The sequence below is a fragment of the Aspergillus melleus genome, assembly GCF_016097325.1.
Source record: "Aspergillus melleus strain CBS 546.65 chromosome Unknown contig1, whole genome shotgun sequence".
NCBI lineage: Eukaryota > Fungi > Ascomycota > Eurotiomycetes > Eurotiales > Aspergillaceae > Aspergillus > Aspergillus melleus.
The window spans coordinates 2670777-2689232 of record NW_025763370.1 but is presented as its reverse complement, the minus strand read 5'-3'; the positions used below and the strand labels follow the sequence as shown (position 1 = coordinate 2689232).

General features: G+C 53.2%; 7 protein-coding genes across 7 annotated transcripts; 4 read left to right on the top strand and 3 right to left on the bottom strand.

Annotated features, from left to right (window-relative positions):
* Positions 1–315: 315 nt before the first annotated feature.
* Positions 316–2856, top strand: LDX57_000943 (F-box domain protein; the record flags this gene model as incomplete). The annotated part of the gene is made up of 1 exon (XM_046082590.1): positions 316–2856. The coding sequence occupies one exon, from the start codon at positions 316–318 to the stop codon at positions 2854–2856; it is 2541 nt and encodes an 846-aa protein (XP_045938547.1).
* A 37-nt stretch (positions 2857–2893) lies between these two features.
* Positions 2894–4091, top strand: LDX57_000942 (uncharacterized protein; the record flags this gene model as incomplete). The annotated part of the gene is made up of 2 exons (XM_046082589.1): positions 2894–2902; positions 3285–4091. 2 exons carry the CDS (start codon positions 2894–2896, stop codon positions 4089–4091), a joined length of 816 nt encoding a protein of 271 aa, XP_045938546.1.
* Positions 4092–4614: 523 nt separating this feature from the next.
* On the bottom strand, positions 4615–4926 carry LDX57_000941 (uncharacterized protein; the record flags this gene model as incomplete). Its single annotated transcript, XM_046082588.1, has 2 exons — positions 4615–4754; positions 4863–4926. 2 exons carry the CDS (start codon positions 4924–4926, stop codon positions 4615–4617), a joined length of 204 nt encoding a protein of 67 aa, XP_045938545.1.
* Positions 4927–5471: 545 nt separating this feature from the next.
* LDX57_000940 (uncharacterized protein) lies at positions 5472–7744 on the bottom strand (the record flags this gene model as incomplete). Its single annotated transcript, XM_046082587.1, has 2 exons — positions 5472–7222; positions 7291–7744. 2 exons carry the CDS (start codon positions 7742–7744, stop codon positions 5472–5474), a joined length of 2205 nt encoding a protein of 734 aa, XP_045938544.1.
* Positions 7745–8802: 1058 nt separating this feature from the next.
* Positions 8803–11320, top strand: LDX57_000939 (putative C6 transcription factor (Leu3); the record flags this gene model as incomplete). Its single annotated transcript, XM_046082586.1, has 6 exons — positions 8803–9003; positions 9094–9548; positions 9603–10040; positions 10097–10365; positions 10418–10948; positions 11007–11320. The coding sequence occupies 6 exons, from the start codon at positions 8803–8805 to the stop codon at positions 11318–11320; spliced, it is 2208 nt and encodes a 735-aa protein (XP_045938543.1).
* A 370-nt stretch (positions 11321–11690) lies between these two features.
* On the bottom strand, positions 11691–15462 carry LDX57_000938 (uncharacterized protein; the record flags this gene model as incomplete). Its single annotated transcript, XM_046082585.1, has 2 exons — positions 11691–11724; positions 12839–15462. 2 exons carry the CDS (start codon positions 15460–15462, stop codon positions 11691–11693), a joined length of 2658 nt encoding a protein of 885 aa, XP_045938542.1.
* Positions 15463–17726: 2264 nt separating this feature from the next.
* srk1_2 (MAPK-activated protein kinase Srk1) lies at positions 17727–18350 on the top strand (the record flags this gene model as incomplete). The annotated part of the gene is made up of 1 exon (XM_046082584.1): positions 17727–18350. The coding sequence occupies one exon, from the start codon at positions 17727–17729 to the stop codon at positions 18348–18350; it is 624 nt and encodes a 207-aa protein (XP_045938541.1).
* Between the last annotated feature and the right edge of the window lie 106 nt (positions 18351–18456).

Below are 18456 nucleotides of genomic sequence, written 5' to 3'. Positions count from 1 at the left end.
CGCAGCCGGTCTTTCGCGTCGGTGATTAATTAATCGGTCCTCTATAGCATCCTCTATCGCGTTGACGCCAATACCTTTGCATCCCTAACCCTCTTGAACCGAAAATGGCGACGGATTTCCGACTCGCCTCAACTCTATGCCTATCACCTGGCTCGCTGCCCATCTTTCGCCCTGACGCAGAAGGCCACCGCGGTCACGACTCGTCCCGACGGCCTTGCAAACCTCAAACGCAGCTTCCTGGCGGAGATCCGGCGCAATGCGTTTGATGTCTTTCTGCGACCTCGGAAAACATTGATCAAACTCATCTCGACGTCTATGAGCTCCTCGACGCCTTTCCCACAGGGTGAAGCTTTCCGTTTTACTTTCTCGCCCAATGCTCAGCTGGTTCTATGCATCAGCTCTTCGCGAATCGTGGTCATCGACGTGGCGAATGGTCCGGCTGTTGTGAGACATGAGTTGAAGACTTGGCGACGTCCGTTAGATGCTGCTATCTCGGATGATGGTGTTCTTCTTGCTGTGGTGTCTTCCAGCCACCAGGTTCACATCTATACTCTTTCCCCTCTCGAGGCAAAACATATCCAGGAACTTCAGTTGAATGATGTGCCGCGAACTTTGGCACTCTGCCCGATGGGGGGAGTTCTTGCCATCGCATACGATGACCGGATTGAGGTGTATGCAATCGGAGAGGGGGCCTTGGCAACGGAACGACGAGCCGTACGTTGTAATGGAGTCGATTCATTGTCGTTCTCGTCTGATGGCGTTATGCTACTTGGTTCTTGCAGCGATAATGATGATAGCGAACTCGTTACCATCACCGTGCCGTTTTACACGGAGCCGGACTCCGATTCTGCACGAGACGCCCAAATTCGAATGTGGACAACTCAGATCCTCTTTCCCGACCTCATCCAAGGTTATAGCCATGCATGCCTGCTCCCAATGCATGCCGAGGGCGAGGGTAACTGGATCCTTGGATTTGACAAGGAGATTGGAGCCTTTCGAGCAATCGGGGCCAACAATGCAAATTCCGGTACGACGTATTTTGTGAGCCCCATGTCTCCATGTGGATCGCAAGAATCTCCGCCCTCCATGCTGCCAGCCGTCGATTGCGAAGGTGAGCTTGCTGCATTGGGATTTCAGGAAGCCGGATTGTGGGTGTATGGGCTGCCAGATCGCCTGGACATTGCTCCCGCCGCGTCCTCTGCTGCAGGACGCGCTACAGTGAATGATGGCGAGGATTCCCGGGAGGTAGAGACTTTGGCTTTCCCAGTACAGGATAGCTCGACACGACTACAGCAGTCCATTCTAAGGCCTAAGATGCTTATTAACGGCCATAAGATGAGCGAAGTGCCTGGAATCACCGCGGCCCGTTGGGTACAGCAACTCGACGGCGCGTCGTCCCACCGTAGGCTAGTGGCGGTGGCCCCGGGCGGCGTGAATCCTCCGAGCTTTGGCGAGGAAGATGTTCCGGTAGATGGAGGACGGGTACTTCTCTTCGACTTTACGCGGTCCGCTAGCGACGGAGATGTGACCGAGCTCAGTATTGAGATTGGAGAGGCCGAGCCTAAGATGCTGAATGAACCAAATGCTAGCATGGATACTGCTGTTGAACTAGAGCGAAGAAGGACACGATTGCAACGTGGCAATCCTCTTCGTGCACGGCATGCTGCCCGCGAGTCATACCCTGCTGCCTCTCCCACGTATCAAGTCTCCCCATTGAATCTGCGTCGCAATAGTTCCTACCTGTCTGGCTCCTCGAACGATGCTGGAGATGGCGAATTTCCCCCAGTGCCAGATAGCCCCTACGATAATACTCAACCTCGGTCTCACGATACATTGCGCCGTGCTGCTACGGCTGCGGCCTTAAGCCGGGGACGGTATAATCCGAGGTACCGAGATGAAGGCCGTCGGATGTACGACGACAGGCGGATTCCTCCCCTCTTCCAGGTCCCTCATGAAAGCGACGCAGATAATTGGGTCCCTCCGCCGCCCCCGTACTCCCGCGAACCCGACGGGCCGCTGCCGGAGAGTCTCAGGCGAACTCTTCTTCCCACGGGAGCTAGTGCATCGTCACCTCAAATTCACAGATCTCAAACCACGCGTCTGAACAGTTCAACAGAGGACATGCCGAATCTCTCCTCCTTACAAAGACTCAGCACTATTACCGGTTCTAGGTTCGCCTCGCGCGCGAGAAGAAACACGCGTGATTCCGACGACCAAACTCGACGGCATAGCAGTTTTATGCGCCGGAGGACTAATTCGGGAAGCCGCTTTACGCAGAGCATCGAGGAACCCGATGTGCCCGCGGTGCCTCCATTACAAGGCCTGGACAGCTCCCCGCAGCGGCCGCAAACCGCTGGTCATATCGCATCACTACAGGATCGCGACGATGTTCAGGTCGCTTCCACGGCTGAGATCTCACAAGACCCGATTCAGGTGGCTCCACGCCAAACAGACCAGCGTGAACCAGGTATGGGTCACTCTGTCGAAGAAGATTTAGAGGGCCAGGAAGATACTGTGCCCGCACTTCCCACCATGGCATCTAATCTAAACTATCCATTTTCTCTCTCGTCACCTAATCTCCAGGCCTTCGAACCTCAATACGAGTCTCCGGAGATTATGAGGAACACGTGGCTCCGCCCTGGGCAACGCAGATCGATAGACCGACGTTCGCAATCCCAGGATCTACGGATGTCAACGGCAAACATTGTGCCCTTGAATCGTCGTGCGTCCACTGACCCAACTCTTTCCTTGAGCTCCGAGCCGTCCAATGATCTCTGGAGAAGACGGATCGAAGAGTGGAATGAGCGAACCATCCACGAGAGAAGCAAGAGGCGGACTAAATGTGTCGTGATGTAGGCGGATGGATCGGTCTGCTTTGTTTTATAGTTAAGACATGCTCCTTGTGTATTTTTTTATACCTTCTGTCTTTGAAACTTGCTTTTGTTGCATATACCCAGGTGACGTGTGTGGATGTGGATCGTAGTACCGGATTGGTTTGATTTCACTCGGATTGAATATCACGGTTGATGCCACTGTTTCAGGCCGTAGCACCGTAGTCAGCTCTAGACCATCGTCGGCAATTCTATGCGAAAGACAAGCTTCATCCTACTCCAATTTGATCAATGCTCTGGTGAAGATAAGTCAGGTCTGATGGCGAATCCCCCCATTTGTTTCTATGGCATGAGGTGCTCCGCATAAATAAACCCTTATACCTCGACACTACACCTAATGTTCTCCTTATATCTCCATTCCCACCCTTACCCTCTCCCGTCTATCCTCTTCAGTCACACAAATCCGACCCAGAAGACAACGTGCAGGCCATCCGTCTCCACCCCTCCCGCGACTCTTCTACCCCGTACTCCCCCACCAACCCAGCCCCCACCTCAGCCCTAACCCTCGACACCAACATCCCCATCCTCCAACCCTCCAAGCCCGACGAGATCCTTGTCCGCGTCAAAGCCACCACCGTCGTCCGCGACGCCCTCACATGGCCCGAGACCTACGCCCACGAGTACGCCATCCCGGGCCACGACCTCGCCGGCACCGTGGCGACCGTGTATTCCGACTCCAACTCCCCATTCAAGCCCGGTGATGAGGTCTTCGGCATGACGCATGCCGATCGAGGGTCCGCGTGGGCTGACTACGTCCTCGTCAAGGCTAGCGAGATCGCGTTGAAGCTCGCCAAGCTGTCGTGGGAGGAGGCGGCTGCTGTGCCGTTGAGCGCGCAAACGGCTTACGAGGCACTCTTTGTGCATGCGGGTGTTCCATTGCCGTCCTCATCGGCATCTGCACCTGTGTCTGAGTCTAATGATGCGCCTAACACGCCCACGAAGAGCCAGAGCCAGACGATTCTCTTCACCGGCGCCGCCGGCGGAGTGGCCGGTCTACATGTCGTGGCGGCGAGCAGCTCGAATGCGCGCAATGCGTCATTTCTGCGCGATCTAGGCGCCCACAAGACGCTTGAGTATGCAGATCTTCTTCGTGCAGGCCGGGATCGGATCAACACGGATACAGCTACAGAGACAGACACCGAGACAACGTACGATATAATTATTGACACAGTCGGCGGGGACGTGTTAGTTGGATGCTAGGACCTCGTGAATCTGTCCTCAGGGTGTCTGATTTCGGTGGAGACCTCGAGACTCGATTTCGTGAGGGAGCATGCCGAGAAGGGACTCGCCAGGGGAACGGGCACGGGGGCGGGGACGGGCAATGGAGTCAAGGCTTTGTCTTTCATCAAGCAAGGGAGTAACACTGCGTTGGGGAAGCTGGCGCGCTTTGCGGATGAAGGCAAGTTGAGGGTTTTTGTACAGGATCGGTATCCTCTTGGGAGGGCTGTTGAGGCGTATGAGAGGGCGAGTGGACGGGGAGGGTCAGGGAGAGGGAAGATTGTTCTAACGGTTTGATTGACTTCTTTGTATCTCAAATCTTTGTTCTACCAGATTGTCTTGCCTTGTCTTTCTTGTCGCCTTTTACTAGGCCAATGTATGTCAAATCCACTTCCCTCTCACCTCTCTAACAAATTGCAACTCGCACAGTTAATTGATTAAGCAGTCAATTATTCCAATCCCTAATTAACTACCCTAACGCCATACAGGAGCACCGATCTCCAATCTATTTGTCATCACCAGCCTTCGAACCACCAAACGAGTTATCCACCTGCTCCTTCGCCTTATCAGCCGCCGACGAGGCCTGGTCTTTGCCTTTGTTGTAGTAGATGTTGGCCTGGTTCTTGGCGTTGTCGATAGCCTCGTCTATAGGAGCAGTTAGTCAGAAAGAACACACACTCTGACATAGAAACGCATCGCAGTCATCGATAGCGTGGGATATGCTGAGTGGAGTTGAGTTGAATCAGGACTTACCACCACCGATCTTCTCCTTGGCAGAGTCAAGGGTCGACTGGAAGGATGCTTTGAGTTTGTCCATCCTGTCTGTACGTTAGTTTTGGTCAGGACTAAAGGGAAAAGGAGGGTAGAGAGAGCGAACCTGATGGGTAGGTAGATAGGGAGATGTTTGTCTAGCATTCAATAAAGAGAGAGTTATTGTAAGTAGGTGAGTAGTATCAGGTCCATACCGGACGAGAATGGTTGTTTTATAGAGCCGACAACAAATGAATTACGTCTATGAGTCTGGTCCCTCCTACAAAAATGAAACATCGTGTGCGTCTAGTCTGTGGGGAAGAATTACGTGCTGGACGCATATAGAAGCATAGATAGGAAGGTGGATGATGTAACCGCCTGGAGGATTTCCGAATGCGGGTAACACTTTGGGTTGTCCCACTGCCTGCGACGGGTAGAAAGGAGTAAAAACATAAAGATATGTAGCGAGCAACGTAGAGTTTGGCTGATTGTGCATGGTTGTAAAAGTATAAGAATAGGGATAGCATGAGTGGATTAACGAAAATACAAACTAGGGTATATTCAATATCAAAAGGGTATATAGTGCTTCAAAAAGCCGAAAAAGCACAGGAATTAACAACCCCCTCCACCTCCACCACATCCTCCACCTCCACCTCCGCCGCATCCTCCACCTCCTCCGCTACCGCAACCACCACTACCGCAACCACCACTGCTGCCGCCATCTGCCGCAGTGCAGCTCCCAGCCGCGACTCCGCCCCCGCATGTTCCGGCCGCGCAGTTCCCATACGCCCCCGGAACGGTGTTCATGCAGCTCGGATCCGCGGCGTAGGCGCCGGAATGAACGCCCGGATCGCATTCATACGGCGCGTAGTATGGGACCATGACCGGGAAGCCCCAGACGACGGGAACATAAGCAAGGCCATCGTCCGACGCCCGGTTCTCACGTTTCTTGCCATCCTTGGACTCCCGTTTCTCAGCGCGACGGCGGGCCTTTTCGTAGTTACTGCGGAGCTTCAGGTACTTAACATGCCGGGCATCGACGCTTTGAGACGTTGTCGTGGGTCGGACGGCATTATGCGTAGAGATATGGGGGTTCTTGTCCGGATGAGACGAGATATCGGGTCGATCGTGCAGCTTGGCAGCCGCCTCGCGGGCCCTGGATGTAGCGCTGGTGACGAACAGTCCGTCGCGCATGTCCGGGGCGCGAATGGCTTCACAGTACCAGCAGGTACATTCGCTGTAAATTTCCCCAGCGGTGAGCTTCTTGTACATTTTGCTGGTCCATTCGAAGCCATCCGAGAGCTTTTCCTCGTCGACCTTGTCATCGTGGTCGATGAAGACGGGGTACCGGCGCTCTTCGTTGGTAGTGAGAAGAGAGTATGTATAGTATCTCGACGGAGAGAGTTGGTGCGTGTGCCAGGCGAGATCGACATCGAGGGTGGGAACTGCCATATGTCGTGGGTTGGCTGCCATGATGTGGAAGAATATGCGGTATTTCTTGATCAGCCGGCCCATGGTGGCCTTGACCGTCGGCGAGTGAAGCCAGTCGATGTTGTCCATTTTCTGCACGAAGGTCCCCTGTCGAATGACAGCCCCGACCAGGTCCAGGGCGAATGGGCTGAGATTGTCCCAGTAGCGGGACATCATTCGGCGAAAGGCCATCTTCTCGATTGGCAGCAGGAGGCGATGGCTGTTGCTATCACGCATGACCTTTTTGTCGAGGAGCCTGGATACGAGCTTGTTTCGCAGAGCTCCTACAGAAATGCACTGCCTCGAACTGGCATTGGTGTACCATAGCAGTTCATCACTGACGGCTTTGACTAGGCGATTGGGGAAGCACCACTGAGTTTCACGCCTGTTTGTTGAATTCTTGGGGGACTCCGGATGGCCTCGATTGTTGAATAGCGTGCCGGGCATAGGCATATCCAGTTTGACTAGGTTGGTTATATCCTGTCTGAACTTTTCAACCCTCAATTTTTCGTGGTCAATTTCATAGCCGCATTGCGGACATGTTTCCCTAAAACCTTTGTCCGCGAACCCCTTCCAATCTTCGAACATCTGGCCCACTGGTCCGGTAACTACTCCGTCAGTCCAATAAACAGACACGCGGCCTGTGCAGGAGGGGCATTTCACCAGCGCCCTCGACGAGTCGTGTAGGTTGTCCCATGCAAACCCTGTCTTCGCTGTGAATGTAGATCTCGCTTTGAGACCTGGGTCGTATTCGAAGGTCTTGTTCCCGATGCAGGCATTGATGGCTTTCCAGGGAAAGCCGGTGGCCCAGAAACTCATTTTTCCATCCCGAAGGCAATCTTCGAGAAAAGATCTAGGGTTCAACATATGGGCATGCCAGACCATTAGTACGTCTGTGCGCAAACGCTTGTCAGCAATCACACTATATCAAGCACCGAAACGAGAGCTATATGATACTCACCAAGAGGAGGTAGTGTTTCCGGGGACCACCCGAGCCGTTGATGGTTCTCAGTAATAGTGTTATAGCTCTTGCTCTCAAAGTCTTTGACTGAGATTGTTGGATGGGTTTTCGCAACGCATGTCTTCCACCAGACTGTATAGCGCTCGACGGCTCGGGCTGTATACACAGCCCATCGTTTCTCTTTCACTCGCGCCCGCGCCTCGTCGATCACTTGCTCGAACACGCTTGGATTGGGGTCATGGATACAGAATAGATCCTTGATGCCAGCGATCGAGTCACGTAGGTCGGCAAGGGCAGCCAAAAATTTTAGATGGGCAATGCACTCATCTTGAGTGACCGTAGTATAGACGGCCGGCCCAGCGCTCGACGAGAGATTCAAAGGCGGAATGTCCGCCCCAGGTTGCTCATCGATCTGATCGTAGGACGGGGGGTTATCGCCAGAAGCTTTCTCCATGTTGCTTAACGGAATGTGGGAGTTCGGATAATCATAAGTGTGGTGTAAATCAGGTCTGATGGATTATAGAGCATTCTACGGAGGCGGGTGACAAGGGACCTTATATCTCTACGTCAAACTCGTGTCAGATATTAGCATAATACGAGGACCAGGGAGGACTTGTTGGCTAGCCTGCGGTGAAGAACAGAGCCACGGGTCTCATTTGACGACCACGGTGCGGCAGTGACTCGCAGGTGGTCAAGCTTCCCTTGTTGCCCGACAAGCATTGGCCCGTATTTCTTGTCCGAAAACCGATGTTCATACGGGGCAAGGCTGACGGGGCAACGGACACAGCCTCGGATGAACCCCACGATGTCATCCCATCAACGTCACGCCGGAAGCGATCGTTGGCCAATCAGGCAGGGATCGCTGGACATGGTGTCATCTGGGGTTGCTTATTGGTATAGTTTTGGATGATCTAGGGTTTCTGGAAAAAAAGAAAAAAAAAAAACACCGCGGAGTGTACGGAGTACAGAGGAGTACTTTTGCAGATGGCGATGCATACTGGAATGGGATAAAAGAAGGTATCACCGTCTGCCTTGCACAGATCGACCTGCGGCTTAGTCAGATCCACTCGGGCACGTGGCTGCCTCAGGCTTCTTATCATCACGTGGGCCCCATCTGTATCACGTGACAGCGAGATCGGATTTCTCGCCTTCCCCCACTCGTTACTCATCGAGGGGCCTGAAGACGTTCGCTGCACCTGCCCAAACGCTGTTCTCGTTTTCGATCGGTCAGAAAGACGCCGGCAACCGGTTCTGGGGTATTTTCTTTGCCTGACGCCTTGCTCCATTCCCTTTCTGGCGGATCTGCGTGGTGGTGAGCCACTGGTGAACAATTTTTTTTTCGATAATCTATTCTTAGTTCCGCAAATCGATCGGGCCTCTTTGCTGGTCAGCAGCGTAACCAGCCTGGCGTCGTTCGGAGGATCACCCAGCGGAATCGGAGGCGGGGGTCTGCAGGGGGACAATCTGGAACTAAGCCCAGGGAATAATGCTTCTGCTGCCACCAGTCCCGTGATGGGAGGTGCTGGCCATCCTTCGGTCTCAGCTACTGGCGGACCCGACGTGGGACCGGCCAGGAAGCGCAATGTCACCGTCGCCGGCTTAGATAGTTCCCCCGGCAGTGTGGATGTCGATGACATTGAGGATATCGATAATCGTGAGGAGAAGAAAAGACAGCCTGTAAAGCGTGCTTGCAATGAGTGTCGGCAACAGAAGGTAAGCCTTCCCTCTGTCTCTCTTTCGGTTCCCTTCCGGTTCTCTGCCCTCGTGGTTCCTGTTTAATTCTCAATTTCTTTGTTGCTCCAGCTTCGTTGTGATGTGAGCCAAGACCCGTGGATGGACTGTTCCCGATGCCGTCGCCTGAAGCTCGACTGTAAAATAGAATCCAACTTCAAACGGGTTGGCAAGCGAAGTCGAAATGCGGAGATGGAACGAGAGATTGTCGCGTTGAGGAAGCAGATTGCCCATGCTCAGGCAAACGCTGCCGCAACGCTGCCGCCCCAACCGCCGTCGTCTCTTCCAACAACCCAGCATACTCCTAAGCAGGAGCCCTCCACCCAAGTCAGCCCGGTCGCGATGTACCATACGCCCTCTGCTATATCCTCGGACCAGTATATGGGTTCTCACGAAGCCGTTGCGTCACTTTTGGATCTACGCTCGGGCTTCGATGGCTCGAACTACATGCGGAACGGAAATCACCACTTCAAACGGATCGAGGATGTTGCCGTGGTGCCGGAGAGAGTGACGGAGTTATTTGATCTGTAAGCCTCGGTGGATTCGGCGTTCTGGAGACGCGCTTCGCTGACATTGAGCAGGTTCTTCACCTTCCATCACCCATTCCTCCCCTTCCTTGACCGAGCACAGTCGCCGGAGGACTACTATAATGCCTGCCCGTTGCTTTTTTGGACCATCATCAGTGTTGGCGCACGTCGGTATACGGCAGACACACACCTTCTCAATTCTCTCGCAGGTCCTGTCTCACGATTGGTATGGAGCACGCTAGCGGATATTCCGCAAAGCTACCATGTTGTGAAAGCTCTATGCTTGCTTTGCACGTGGCCATTCCCCACCAGCAGCACCTCCAACGATCCCACCTTTATGCTTTGTGGCATGATGATGCAGGTTGCCATGCAGCTAGGTCTACATCGGCCCTCACATACCCAAGATTTCAGCAAGTTTCGGGTCGAATTGATTGAGGAGGAACTGCGAGATAAAGTGAGAACATGGGCTATCTGCAACGTTGTTGCGCAGAGGTATGTCGCGTATTACACCCCCGGGTCACTGTGGCTCTATGTTAATACACGTGCAGAGTTGCAACTGGATATGGACAGCCGCCATCCACCTTGTATGACTGGACTTTGTTGTCAAGCGACCTGATCGATCCAAACTTTAAATTACCCGAGGGCATTCAGCCTAGACTTGAGATCGAGAAGTTCTGCGACAAAGTCACCAAAGCCTTGTACACTAATCGGCGTGACCCTGTCGGCCTATGCAGCGATCAAGAAAGGTCGTCTCTCATATCATTCCTGTCCCGCGATTTTGACGAACTAGAAACTCAGCTTAAGCCGCAGAATGACTGTACGTTCTAGTCTTGATCATTTGTCAAAGGACCAGACTAATCTCCACTTAGGTATCACCAATCTCTATCTTCGCGCTTCTAATCTTCATCTTCACCTCTCAGCCTTTTTCGATGATCCTACTGCCAAGAGTTACAGAGAGCGTCTACTTGCGCTGTACGTTGCCACCACAACATTCTTGGAAGCTGCTATGAACTTGGAGACAGAGGTCGGGCCCGTGCTCTCCTACACACCGTATTACGTGTATCAGATGTTGGTTGCGGCAGGCTGCACCTTGCTTAAACTATGTAAGAGCTTCTTCGCGGCTCACATCGACATGGAATACACCAAGGCTCTTTTCAATCGAACTGTTTGGGCTATCCGTGGCGTGTCCGTCTCTAACAACGACCTTCCTGAGCGGCTGGCGGAAGTTTTGGCCCAGATGTGGAGACTGGGGAACGCACCAACTCCCAAGCCGGCGGACAACCCTGAAATGGATGATTCGTTAATGTTGAAGGTGCGGTGCCGCATGAGCATGTCTCTGCTTTATGATTCCGTGTGGCGATGGCGCGAGGACGCGCGGACCAAGGGCCGCAACATCGAAGGTATTCTCCAAAGAACCAAACTGCTTTCTGCCAAACTGATACTGAACGTGAAATCCAGCTTATCTAAAAAACCCTACGAATCCGGATTCGAATGCCGACTCATCTGCATCTTCTTCGGTTGGAGTTCTCCAAACATCTACGTCCACTCCTGGGGTATCTGCCGCAGATCCAAGCCTTGCCCCTGCCCCATTACTCCCGCCAGCTACTCTGGGTGTGCAGCCTAACAACGGAGTCGGAGCTCTGCCCAGCGGATTCATGGAGCCCAACTACGAGGTCTTCGACCCATTGAACTGGCTTCTGGATGGCCTAGTAGACTTGCCTTACTCGTCGTACTCCACCATATCGGGGATGGAAACTCAAGGGATAGCCTAGAACGACGCACGCTCTTGTCCTGTGCTACCACACGAAAGACTCATTGACCTAATTCCAGTCACTGGGCGTTATTCAATACCTTAATGCGGGGTTAGCATGATTGATTGATTGAATTTATTTGTACCTGTACATATACCAAACAGCGCAGACACCATCAGATCAGGTGAAAGGGAGCGATGGAGTTTGGATTTTTGTTTTTGTTTGTTGATGCGTTTTTATTATTATTTTTATTCTTGATGTCCTCGTCGATACCATGTACGGCCACTCTGCTATGATACTGCTTGGATGAAATTCAGTTGGTTTTGGGAATTGCTATAATCGTGGCCTGAACACATGAAAGCAATCAATGAGTGCTGTCTATCTATACACTCTAGGCGGTGGAATTCTGCCATGACCAGTCGAGGCTACGTCATTGGATGAGTGTCAGCTGGGAGGTTCTCAACCTACCTAAACACCTACTGTAGCCTACATACCTTACCATACCTACTTCATAACACATCCACCCGCAAACACCAAGATACCTTGAAATAGAACCAGTTGCAGTATATACACACACATATACAATTCCACACCTATAACCAAACAAAAATCGAATCCCATCCCATTGAAATGCCCCCCTCCAACAGCAACACCAACACCAACACCAACAGCAAATACAAAACCACCCGACCCCCTCACTCCCTCCTGCACGCCGGCACAAAACAATCCCTCCAGAAGACAACAAAACACTCGAAACCCCACTCGCTAAACGCAAGCGCTCTTCCTGCATCGGTCTCGTTCTTTCCTTCTCGGTCTACGGCCGACAGCGAGCAAATGGACTCGTCGTCGACGGCGCGCACGCAAGAGGTAGATATTGTTGGGATCGCGGGACAGCTGTTTCTGGATCCGGGGGTGTGGGAGGGGATGAAGAGGGTTGGGGAGATGAGGAGGAGGGATCAGGAAGGGGATGGGGATGGTGGTGAAGGAGGGACAGGGAAAGGGAGGATATTGGGAAGGAAGGAGGCGGAGGAGGAAGAGAGGAGAAGGAGGGAGAGGGAGGCGGAGTTTGGAGGGATGGCGGTTAGGGGGAGGATACGGGGGAATGTATAAAGTATGAAGAGGAAAGGGAGGTTGTTATTGTGGCCATAGGGAAGTAGAAACTGGATCAAATCATATCAGATAGATCAATGGTAGTATAAATAATATCATATGCCATTTGTATGGTACATCGGAATAGACAGAACAAAACATAACAGAACGCCCAAGACTCGACCTTTGTAGAACCGTCGTTTATACCTCATGCCCACGTATCGTCTGTCAGGTCATTCATTCATCGTAATTCATCAAACGTAGCAGGTTAGACTGCAAGGAACAAAATGAAACAGAAACAGAAACAGAAACAGAAACAGAAACAGAAACATGACAAAACACCGCAAGACAGGGAAAGCAAAGCATAAACAAGAACATTATTTCCCAAAGGTATATCATCAAATCATAGCAAATCATAAACATAAACATCAAATCACAGGTAACTCTCACTGAATCATACTCCGAGTCTGGGTGCTGGAATCCACAAAAACCGCCTCCCCGATGCTCTGCTTCAGTCGTTCTCGTCGGGCTTCACGTTTGCCCTCCGCGCGTCTTTGCAGTTGGCGCCTCAGGCGTCGACGAAAGTCTCGTGCGCTGCCAAAGCGGAACCGCAATCGCCACCACGAAAGGGATCGGAAGTGTCGCTGGTGGAGCGAGGTCTGGGAATACAGGGCCTCGGGCGTGAACACTCCGCTGCCCACGAGGGCACTCCGACGGGCAGTCGTCCCGTCGAATCGTCGTTTCGGGTCGGGGCTGCGACGAGCGATTGGCGGTCCTTCGAAAGCCACTCGCGGCTGAGGCATTCCGAGTGAGTTCTTGATCACCTGGTCTGTTTCCGATCGAGCAGCCTGCGGAGTCTCATCTCGAGGAGAATCGCCTTCCGTTTCAGAGGAATCTTCCCAGAATCGTCGAGGTCGCCAGAATGGTTGGAGCTTATCGTCAATTTCTTTTCCGGATTTACAATTCTTCGCCGACTTCAACGACAGGGATCGCGTAAACGAATTGAAGGATTCAGATCCGGGCCGCACACGCCAAGAGCGCCGAGCGCCATGTCGGGGAACGGGCTGGGGATAGTCATGGGTGTCCTGGGTATTTTGCGGTTCGCCCGCTTGAGGATCCACCTCGTCCACCGGCACCGACGGATTGTCGGAATTGTGAACGGGCGGTTTCGGTGGCCGGCGAGGATTCTTCAACGGCGAGCCCATCTCAACCGAATCGGTCTTATCCGGTGTTTGCGCTTCAGGAGTTCGCGGTTTTCCAAGACTGCTTCGATAGGCCATTCGGGGCAAGCGCGCCGGATGTCCAGACTGCATCTGCGGATTGACTAGCAACAGGGATTCGTTATTGTGAGGGAAGAACAGGACAGTTGTGGCTTCGTTGATCTCGACTGGCCCCGGGGATGAGGAGGGGATTGAGATAGCCGTGAAAGGTGCTGACGGCGGACGTAAGTGAGACATATCCTCCACGCCAATCAAGATAGAATGAGTTTTCGGGGCGACATCCGGGACCAGGCCGGGACCACGAGCGTCTTTCACAGGCGCCGGAGCCACCGGCGGTTCGACGGATTTGCTCTGCGCTTCGAGATCCATCGCCAGGGTATGATTCCGCAGGCTCTCCGAAGTGAGCGACGTGGACCGGGAGTTGTTCTGGCTCGTGGGTGCTGACAAGGACGAGCTGCGGGGAGGAATGACCGGCCGGGTGAGACTGCGGCCTCGGGAGTCTACACTTGGGCGGCGAGTCGTGCCGCTTGAATCAGACATGGTGCGCTTTCTCGTGCGAGGAGCATCGATTGAACCCGGTCGACTGCTCGTAGGTGGTGCACGCCGACTTGATCGCCGCGTAGAGCTGGTCTTTGAAGGGTTTCTACTTGTCGACGCCGAAGACTTGAGCGAAGAGCGTCGGTCGGGAATGACAACCACCGGAACGACCTCGTAATGCTGTTGAGGAACCCCCAAGGTTGAGCTTCCCGAGGCCGAGATATCCGATGCGATACTTCTGCGGTCGTTCTCCGTGATACGCGCGATTTTGTGAACCAAACGATGATGGGAATCCGGGTTTGAGACCAGCGAGGAACGCTCCGAACGCGTGACGGGGGAACTGGCGGATCGCAACGAAACTCTCTTCTCGCTGTGGCGGAGGGTTCGCTTGGTTGGTCGAGGCGAGTCGATGATCATGGCCTCGATGGTCGACGACGTGGACACGCCTGAGTGTCTGCGAGTATCATCAAAGTCGACGGGGTCCGCCGGACGTTCCCCAGACGGCCAGCCGATCTGTTCACGGAATTGGTCCATCGATGGGCTCGCGTCAGGCCCGGGAACGTCGTGGACTCGCTCCCTCAGACTGCTCACGCGCGTTCGCGGAACCTCCAAACTGTCATGGGTATTCGCATCCGCTTCGACATGGGGAGGATTCGTAGGCTCTGACGGGTCAAGCGCGATCGGGATACGGTCTCCCGAACGTTTCTTTCGTCGAGAGGATGGGGCAGGCATTTCAGAGTCTTCCGATTTCTGAGCTTTCCGTCCGGAGCTTGCCTCAGTTGGTTGCTCCAAGGGCCCGTTCTTCGACGGCGTTCTCTGCCTTGTGGAGCGCCGAAGAGAATGAGAGGAGCGACGAGGCGTCTCGGTTTCGCCGTCGGAAATTGTCTCGTAGGCGGTTTGGAACGACTCTGCTCGGGACGAAGAAGGCGTCTGACCCACCTGATTGATACTCGGACGGTGGGGAGTCAGTCTTGGGGGTGTCGTTTCGGGAGTTGGGGGATGCGAGGGCTTGGTAGGTGTCATAATATCATTCACGGAATGAGAAGAAGAAGAAGCGCCCCGAGGCAGTTCTGAATCGCTTGCGGTAGGCGTCTCGTCTTGACTCACGCCGGGGGGAGTTAGAGGGAGGGCGGGAGCCGTAGCCAGTGCAGCGCCTTTTGAAGGGGGGACATTTTGGTCGGTGGATATGTGGATGCCTTGGTCATTCTTCGGCGCCAGATCGGATTTTCGAGGCAGTGACTTGTGGGACTTAAATAACGGGCGATCCAAGTGTTCTGGCGAGGCTGGAGACGTGCCAGCGAGGCCAATGCCAGGCATGGTAAGGCAGCCCAACGACCCAAATGAGGTCGAAGCTCGCGGGGCGAATCGACAGCGGAGACGTAAAAGGAGGCTACTGGTGCATTAAAACCACCAAGGACAATGGGAAAGGGGACTAAGCGGAGTTTAAAGCATGACACAGAAGATGTTTCAAATAATAATGGGCCAGGTTGATGATTGACGTCGCATAACGAAAGCCAGACGAACTGTAGGTTGAACTGGACCCTCCATCCACGGAGACCAACACGAAGACAGCTGTCGGATATTCCAATATTTTGACTCGTGGGGGAGAAGAGGCAAAAAAAAAAATGATAATTAAAATTTCTGAATATGTTTGTGACCCCTGGGAAATTTGTTTGCTTCTTTTCCGAAAGTCCTCCCCCAAGCAGCGCAGGTTATCGGCAAGGGAGCGAATTCAAGAAGCGTAAGGGTGTAACGTTCGCGAGGCGCGTCTTACCCACACCAGGCGAGGCGGACGGGACCCAGACCAGCGCAATGACAATTCAGTGGGCTAAAAGACCCGAAAATAGAGTAGCGGACTAGGAAATTAGCTTGAGGTCCCGTTGGACCAGGAAAAAGGCCCGACAGTCGACAGAGGGTGTGCGACGAGGCAAGGAAGGGGGCGAGACGAAAGGGCGATTCCACGTTGCAAAGTCGTGGATACCTAGGGATTCATTTCCCCGGGACCAACCAGGGCAAACCGGGCGAGTTGAAGATGCGACCGGGCAGGGAATGTCTTTTCTTGTGTAAATAATTCTATTTATTTTCCCGTTCACTTCAAATTCTTGGTAATCTCCTGAATCGCAAGGGAATGATTGAGGGAGATGAAGATAAGACAAGTGCGGGGGGGAAGGGAGAAGGACAGAAGGAGCAAAGAAAAGGCGATTTAGACGCCGGCGAGGGGGAGTTTCCATCGGAGTCCAGTGACTTTTTTTTTTTTTGCCCGCGACCACCCCTGCAGCAGCCCCCAATCCAGCCTGTCATCCTCTTGTCCTCTACGATGTAGTGTGTACGGCAGAGATCCCGCCGGATGGGTAAAAAGTGGAATCGAGAATTCACGTCTACATTCTAGAGACTCTAGGGAGTAACTACTCAGTAAGTACGGTCTCCGTACTTCCGTCCTGTGGGAAAAGGCAATGCATGCCATGGAACGCGACGAACGCAAACCGTCAGGAGGGAAATAAAGATCTCTGGGAGAGGACCGGATCGTCGACGTACATACAGCCCAATCAATCATTCAATCTCGCTTGGCTGGGCTTTGAGTGGTTGACCAGGGGCAATGACGATGAATGACGCCGTCACTCCACCGGGTTGAAGGAAAAGGGGATTGTCTGGCTCGGCGACAATCGGATTTTGGGTTTGGGTTGGTTCATCCGGATCTTGGGAAGGACGGAAGGACTGAAGAAGATGAATCTAGATCTTTGAGAGAAATCTATAGTGAATTAGGTAGAGAATTTGATCAATCGTGGAGAGGAAGTACTCGATCTTCTGCTGTAGACGCGAACAGCAGAAGACAGAGGGATGAGTCAGCCAATGACATAACCGGGTCGGCTCCGAAGTGGTCGATCCGCCGACGTCATGAATGCGATTTGGGGGAAGTTTTAATTTGGTCGAGGGAAAACTGAAGGGAGAGGCAGAGACCAGAGGGAAGAATGATATAGGGAAGGGAAGGTGATTGGGAAATCCGGTTTTCCCAGGATTGGCCATGACCCAGCAGCATCATCATTACTCCGTAAGAGAGTAAGTACTATTCAGTAGTACTGGGTAGAGAGGGAAAAAGGAAAAAAAAAGCATGTCCGCCTCCCACTTCCGTCACTTCCTTCCCCCACCATCTGCTTAATTAAATTTAGTTTCGCCCTCGTCCGTCCCCCCGGCTGCTGGCTGAATTGCCGTTGGTTTTCCTTTTTTCTGCTTCTAGGATCGCATCTCTTTCACTTTCCCTTTCTTCCTCTCCTCCTCTCCTCCTCTCCTCCTTTCCTCCCAGTCTGACAGTCGATCATTCCTCACTCTGACGACATCTGTGATTCTAGTGGATTAGAAAGCTGAAAGACACTGTCAGTCCGAAAAGAAAAGTGACAAAGAAACACTTCTCTGGAGATTTCAAATTCCACCGACTGAATCTCCCTGAACTGCTTTGTTTGCCCGACGCTACCTACGCTTGTGATCCCCGCCTCCCCTCCCCGTCATCGTCATTGCCCTCCCTCTCTCTCTCTCTCTCTCTTCTCTGTTTCTCTCTTGTCTCACCCGACGGGGGATTACTCAGCATGAGTACCATCCAGAATCTTAAGAATTTCATACGTCATGGCAAACAGGCTCGCCTGGTGACGCCGCATGCCGAACCCACCACCAACGTTTCCCCCATCCATGCCGAGCAACAACGTCAGCCCCAGCGCTCCTACCCTCCCGCCGCCGGGAACCTCGATGCCATCGACAGCAAATTGGGTCAGGCCCAGCCTCAGCCCGCCCAAAAGTCTCCCGAGCAACCGCAATCCCGTCGTGCTCGCGACGCCGAAATCGAGCAGATCGTCGCCGAGGAAAAGAGTGTCCGCTCCAAGATGCCTCGCTATCCGGGCCTCGAACGATGGATCCTGTTGGAGAAGATGGGCGACGGCGCTTTCAGCAATGTGTATCGCGCGAAAGATACCACCGGCGAATATGACGAGGTGGCCATCAAGGTCGTCCGGAAATTCGAAATGAACAGCAATCAGGTAGGTTCAAGCCACCCGTCCGGTCCTTCTGGTCCTTCTGCCCTACCGCCATCATCATTTCATGTATTCCCTCTTCTGTTTCCGGTTCGCTTCGTCGCTGGCTCTGCTTTCATGTTCTCTTGGTCCCTTTCGTGGCTCTGCTTCGTATGTTTCGAACTTTGTCGCCAATGTAACTTTTAGCACGACTTCCTACACCCCGGATTGAAAAAGAAGCCCAAAGCGGCCGAGGTGCGCAAATCCTGAGGAGCATACCTCTTCAACTCTCTTCTTGCGTTATCTGATTCTT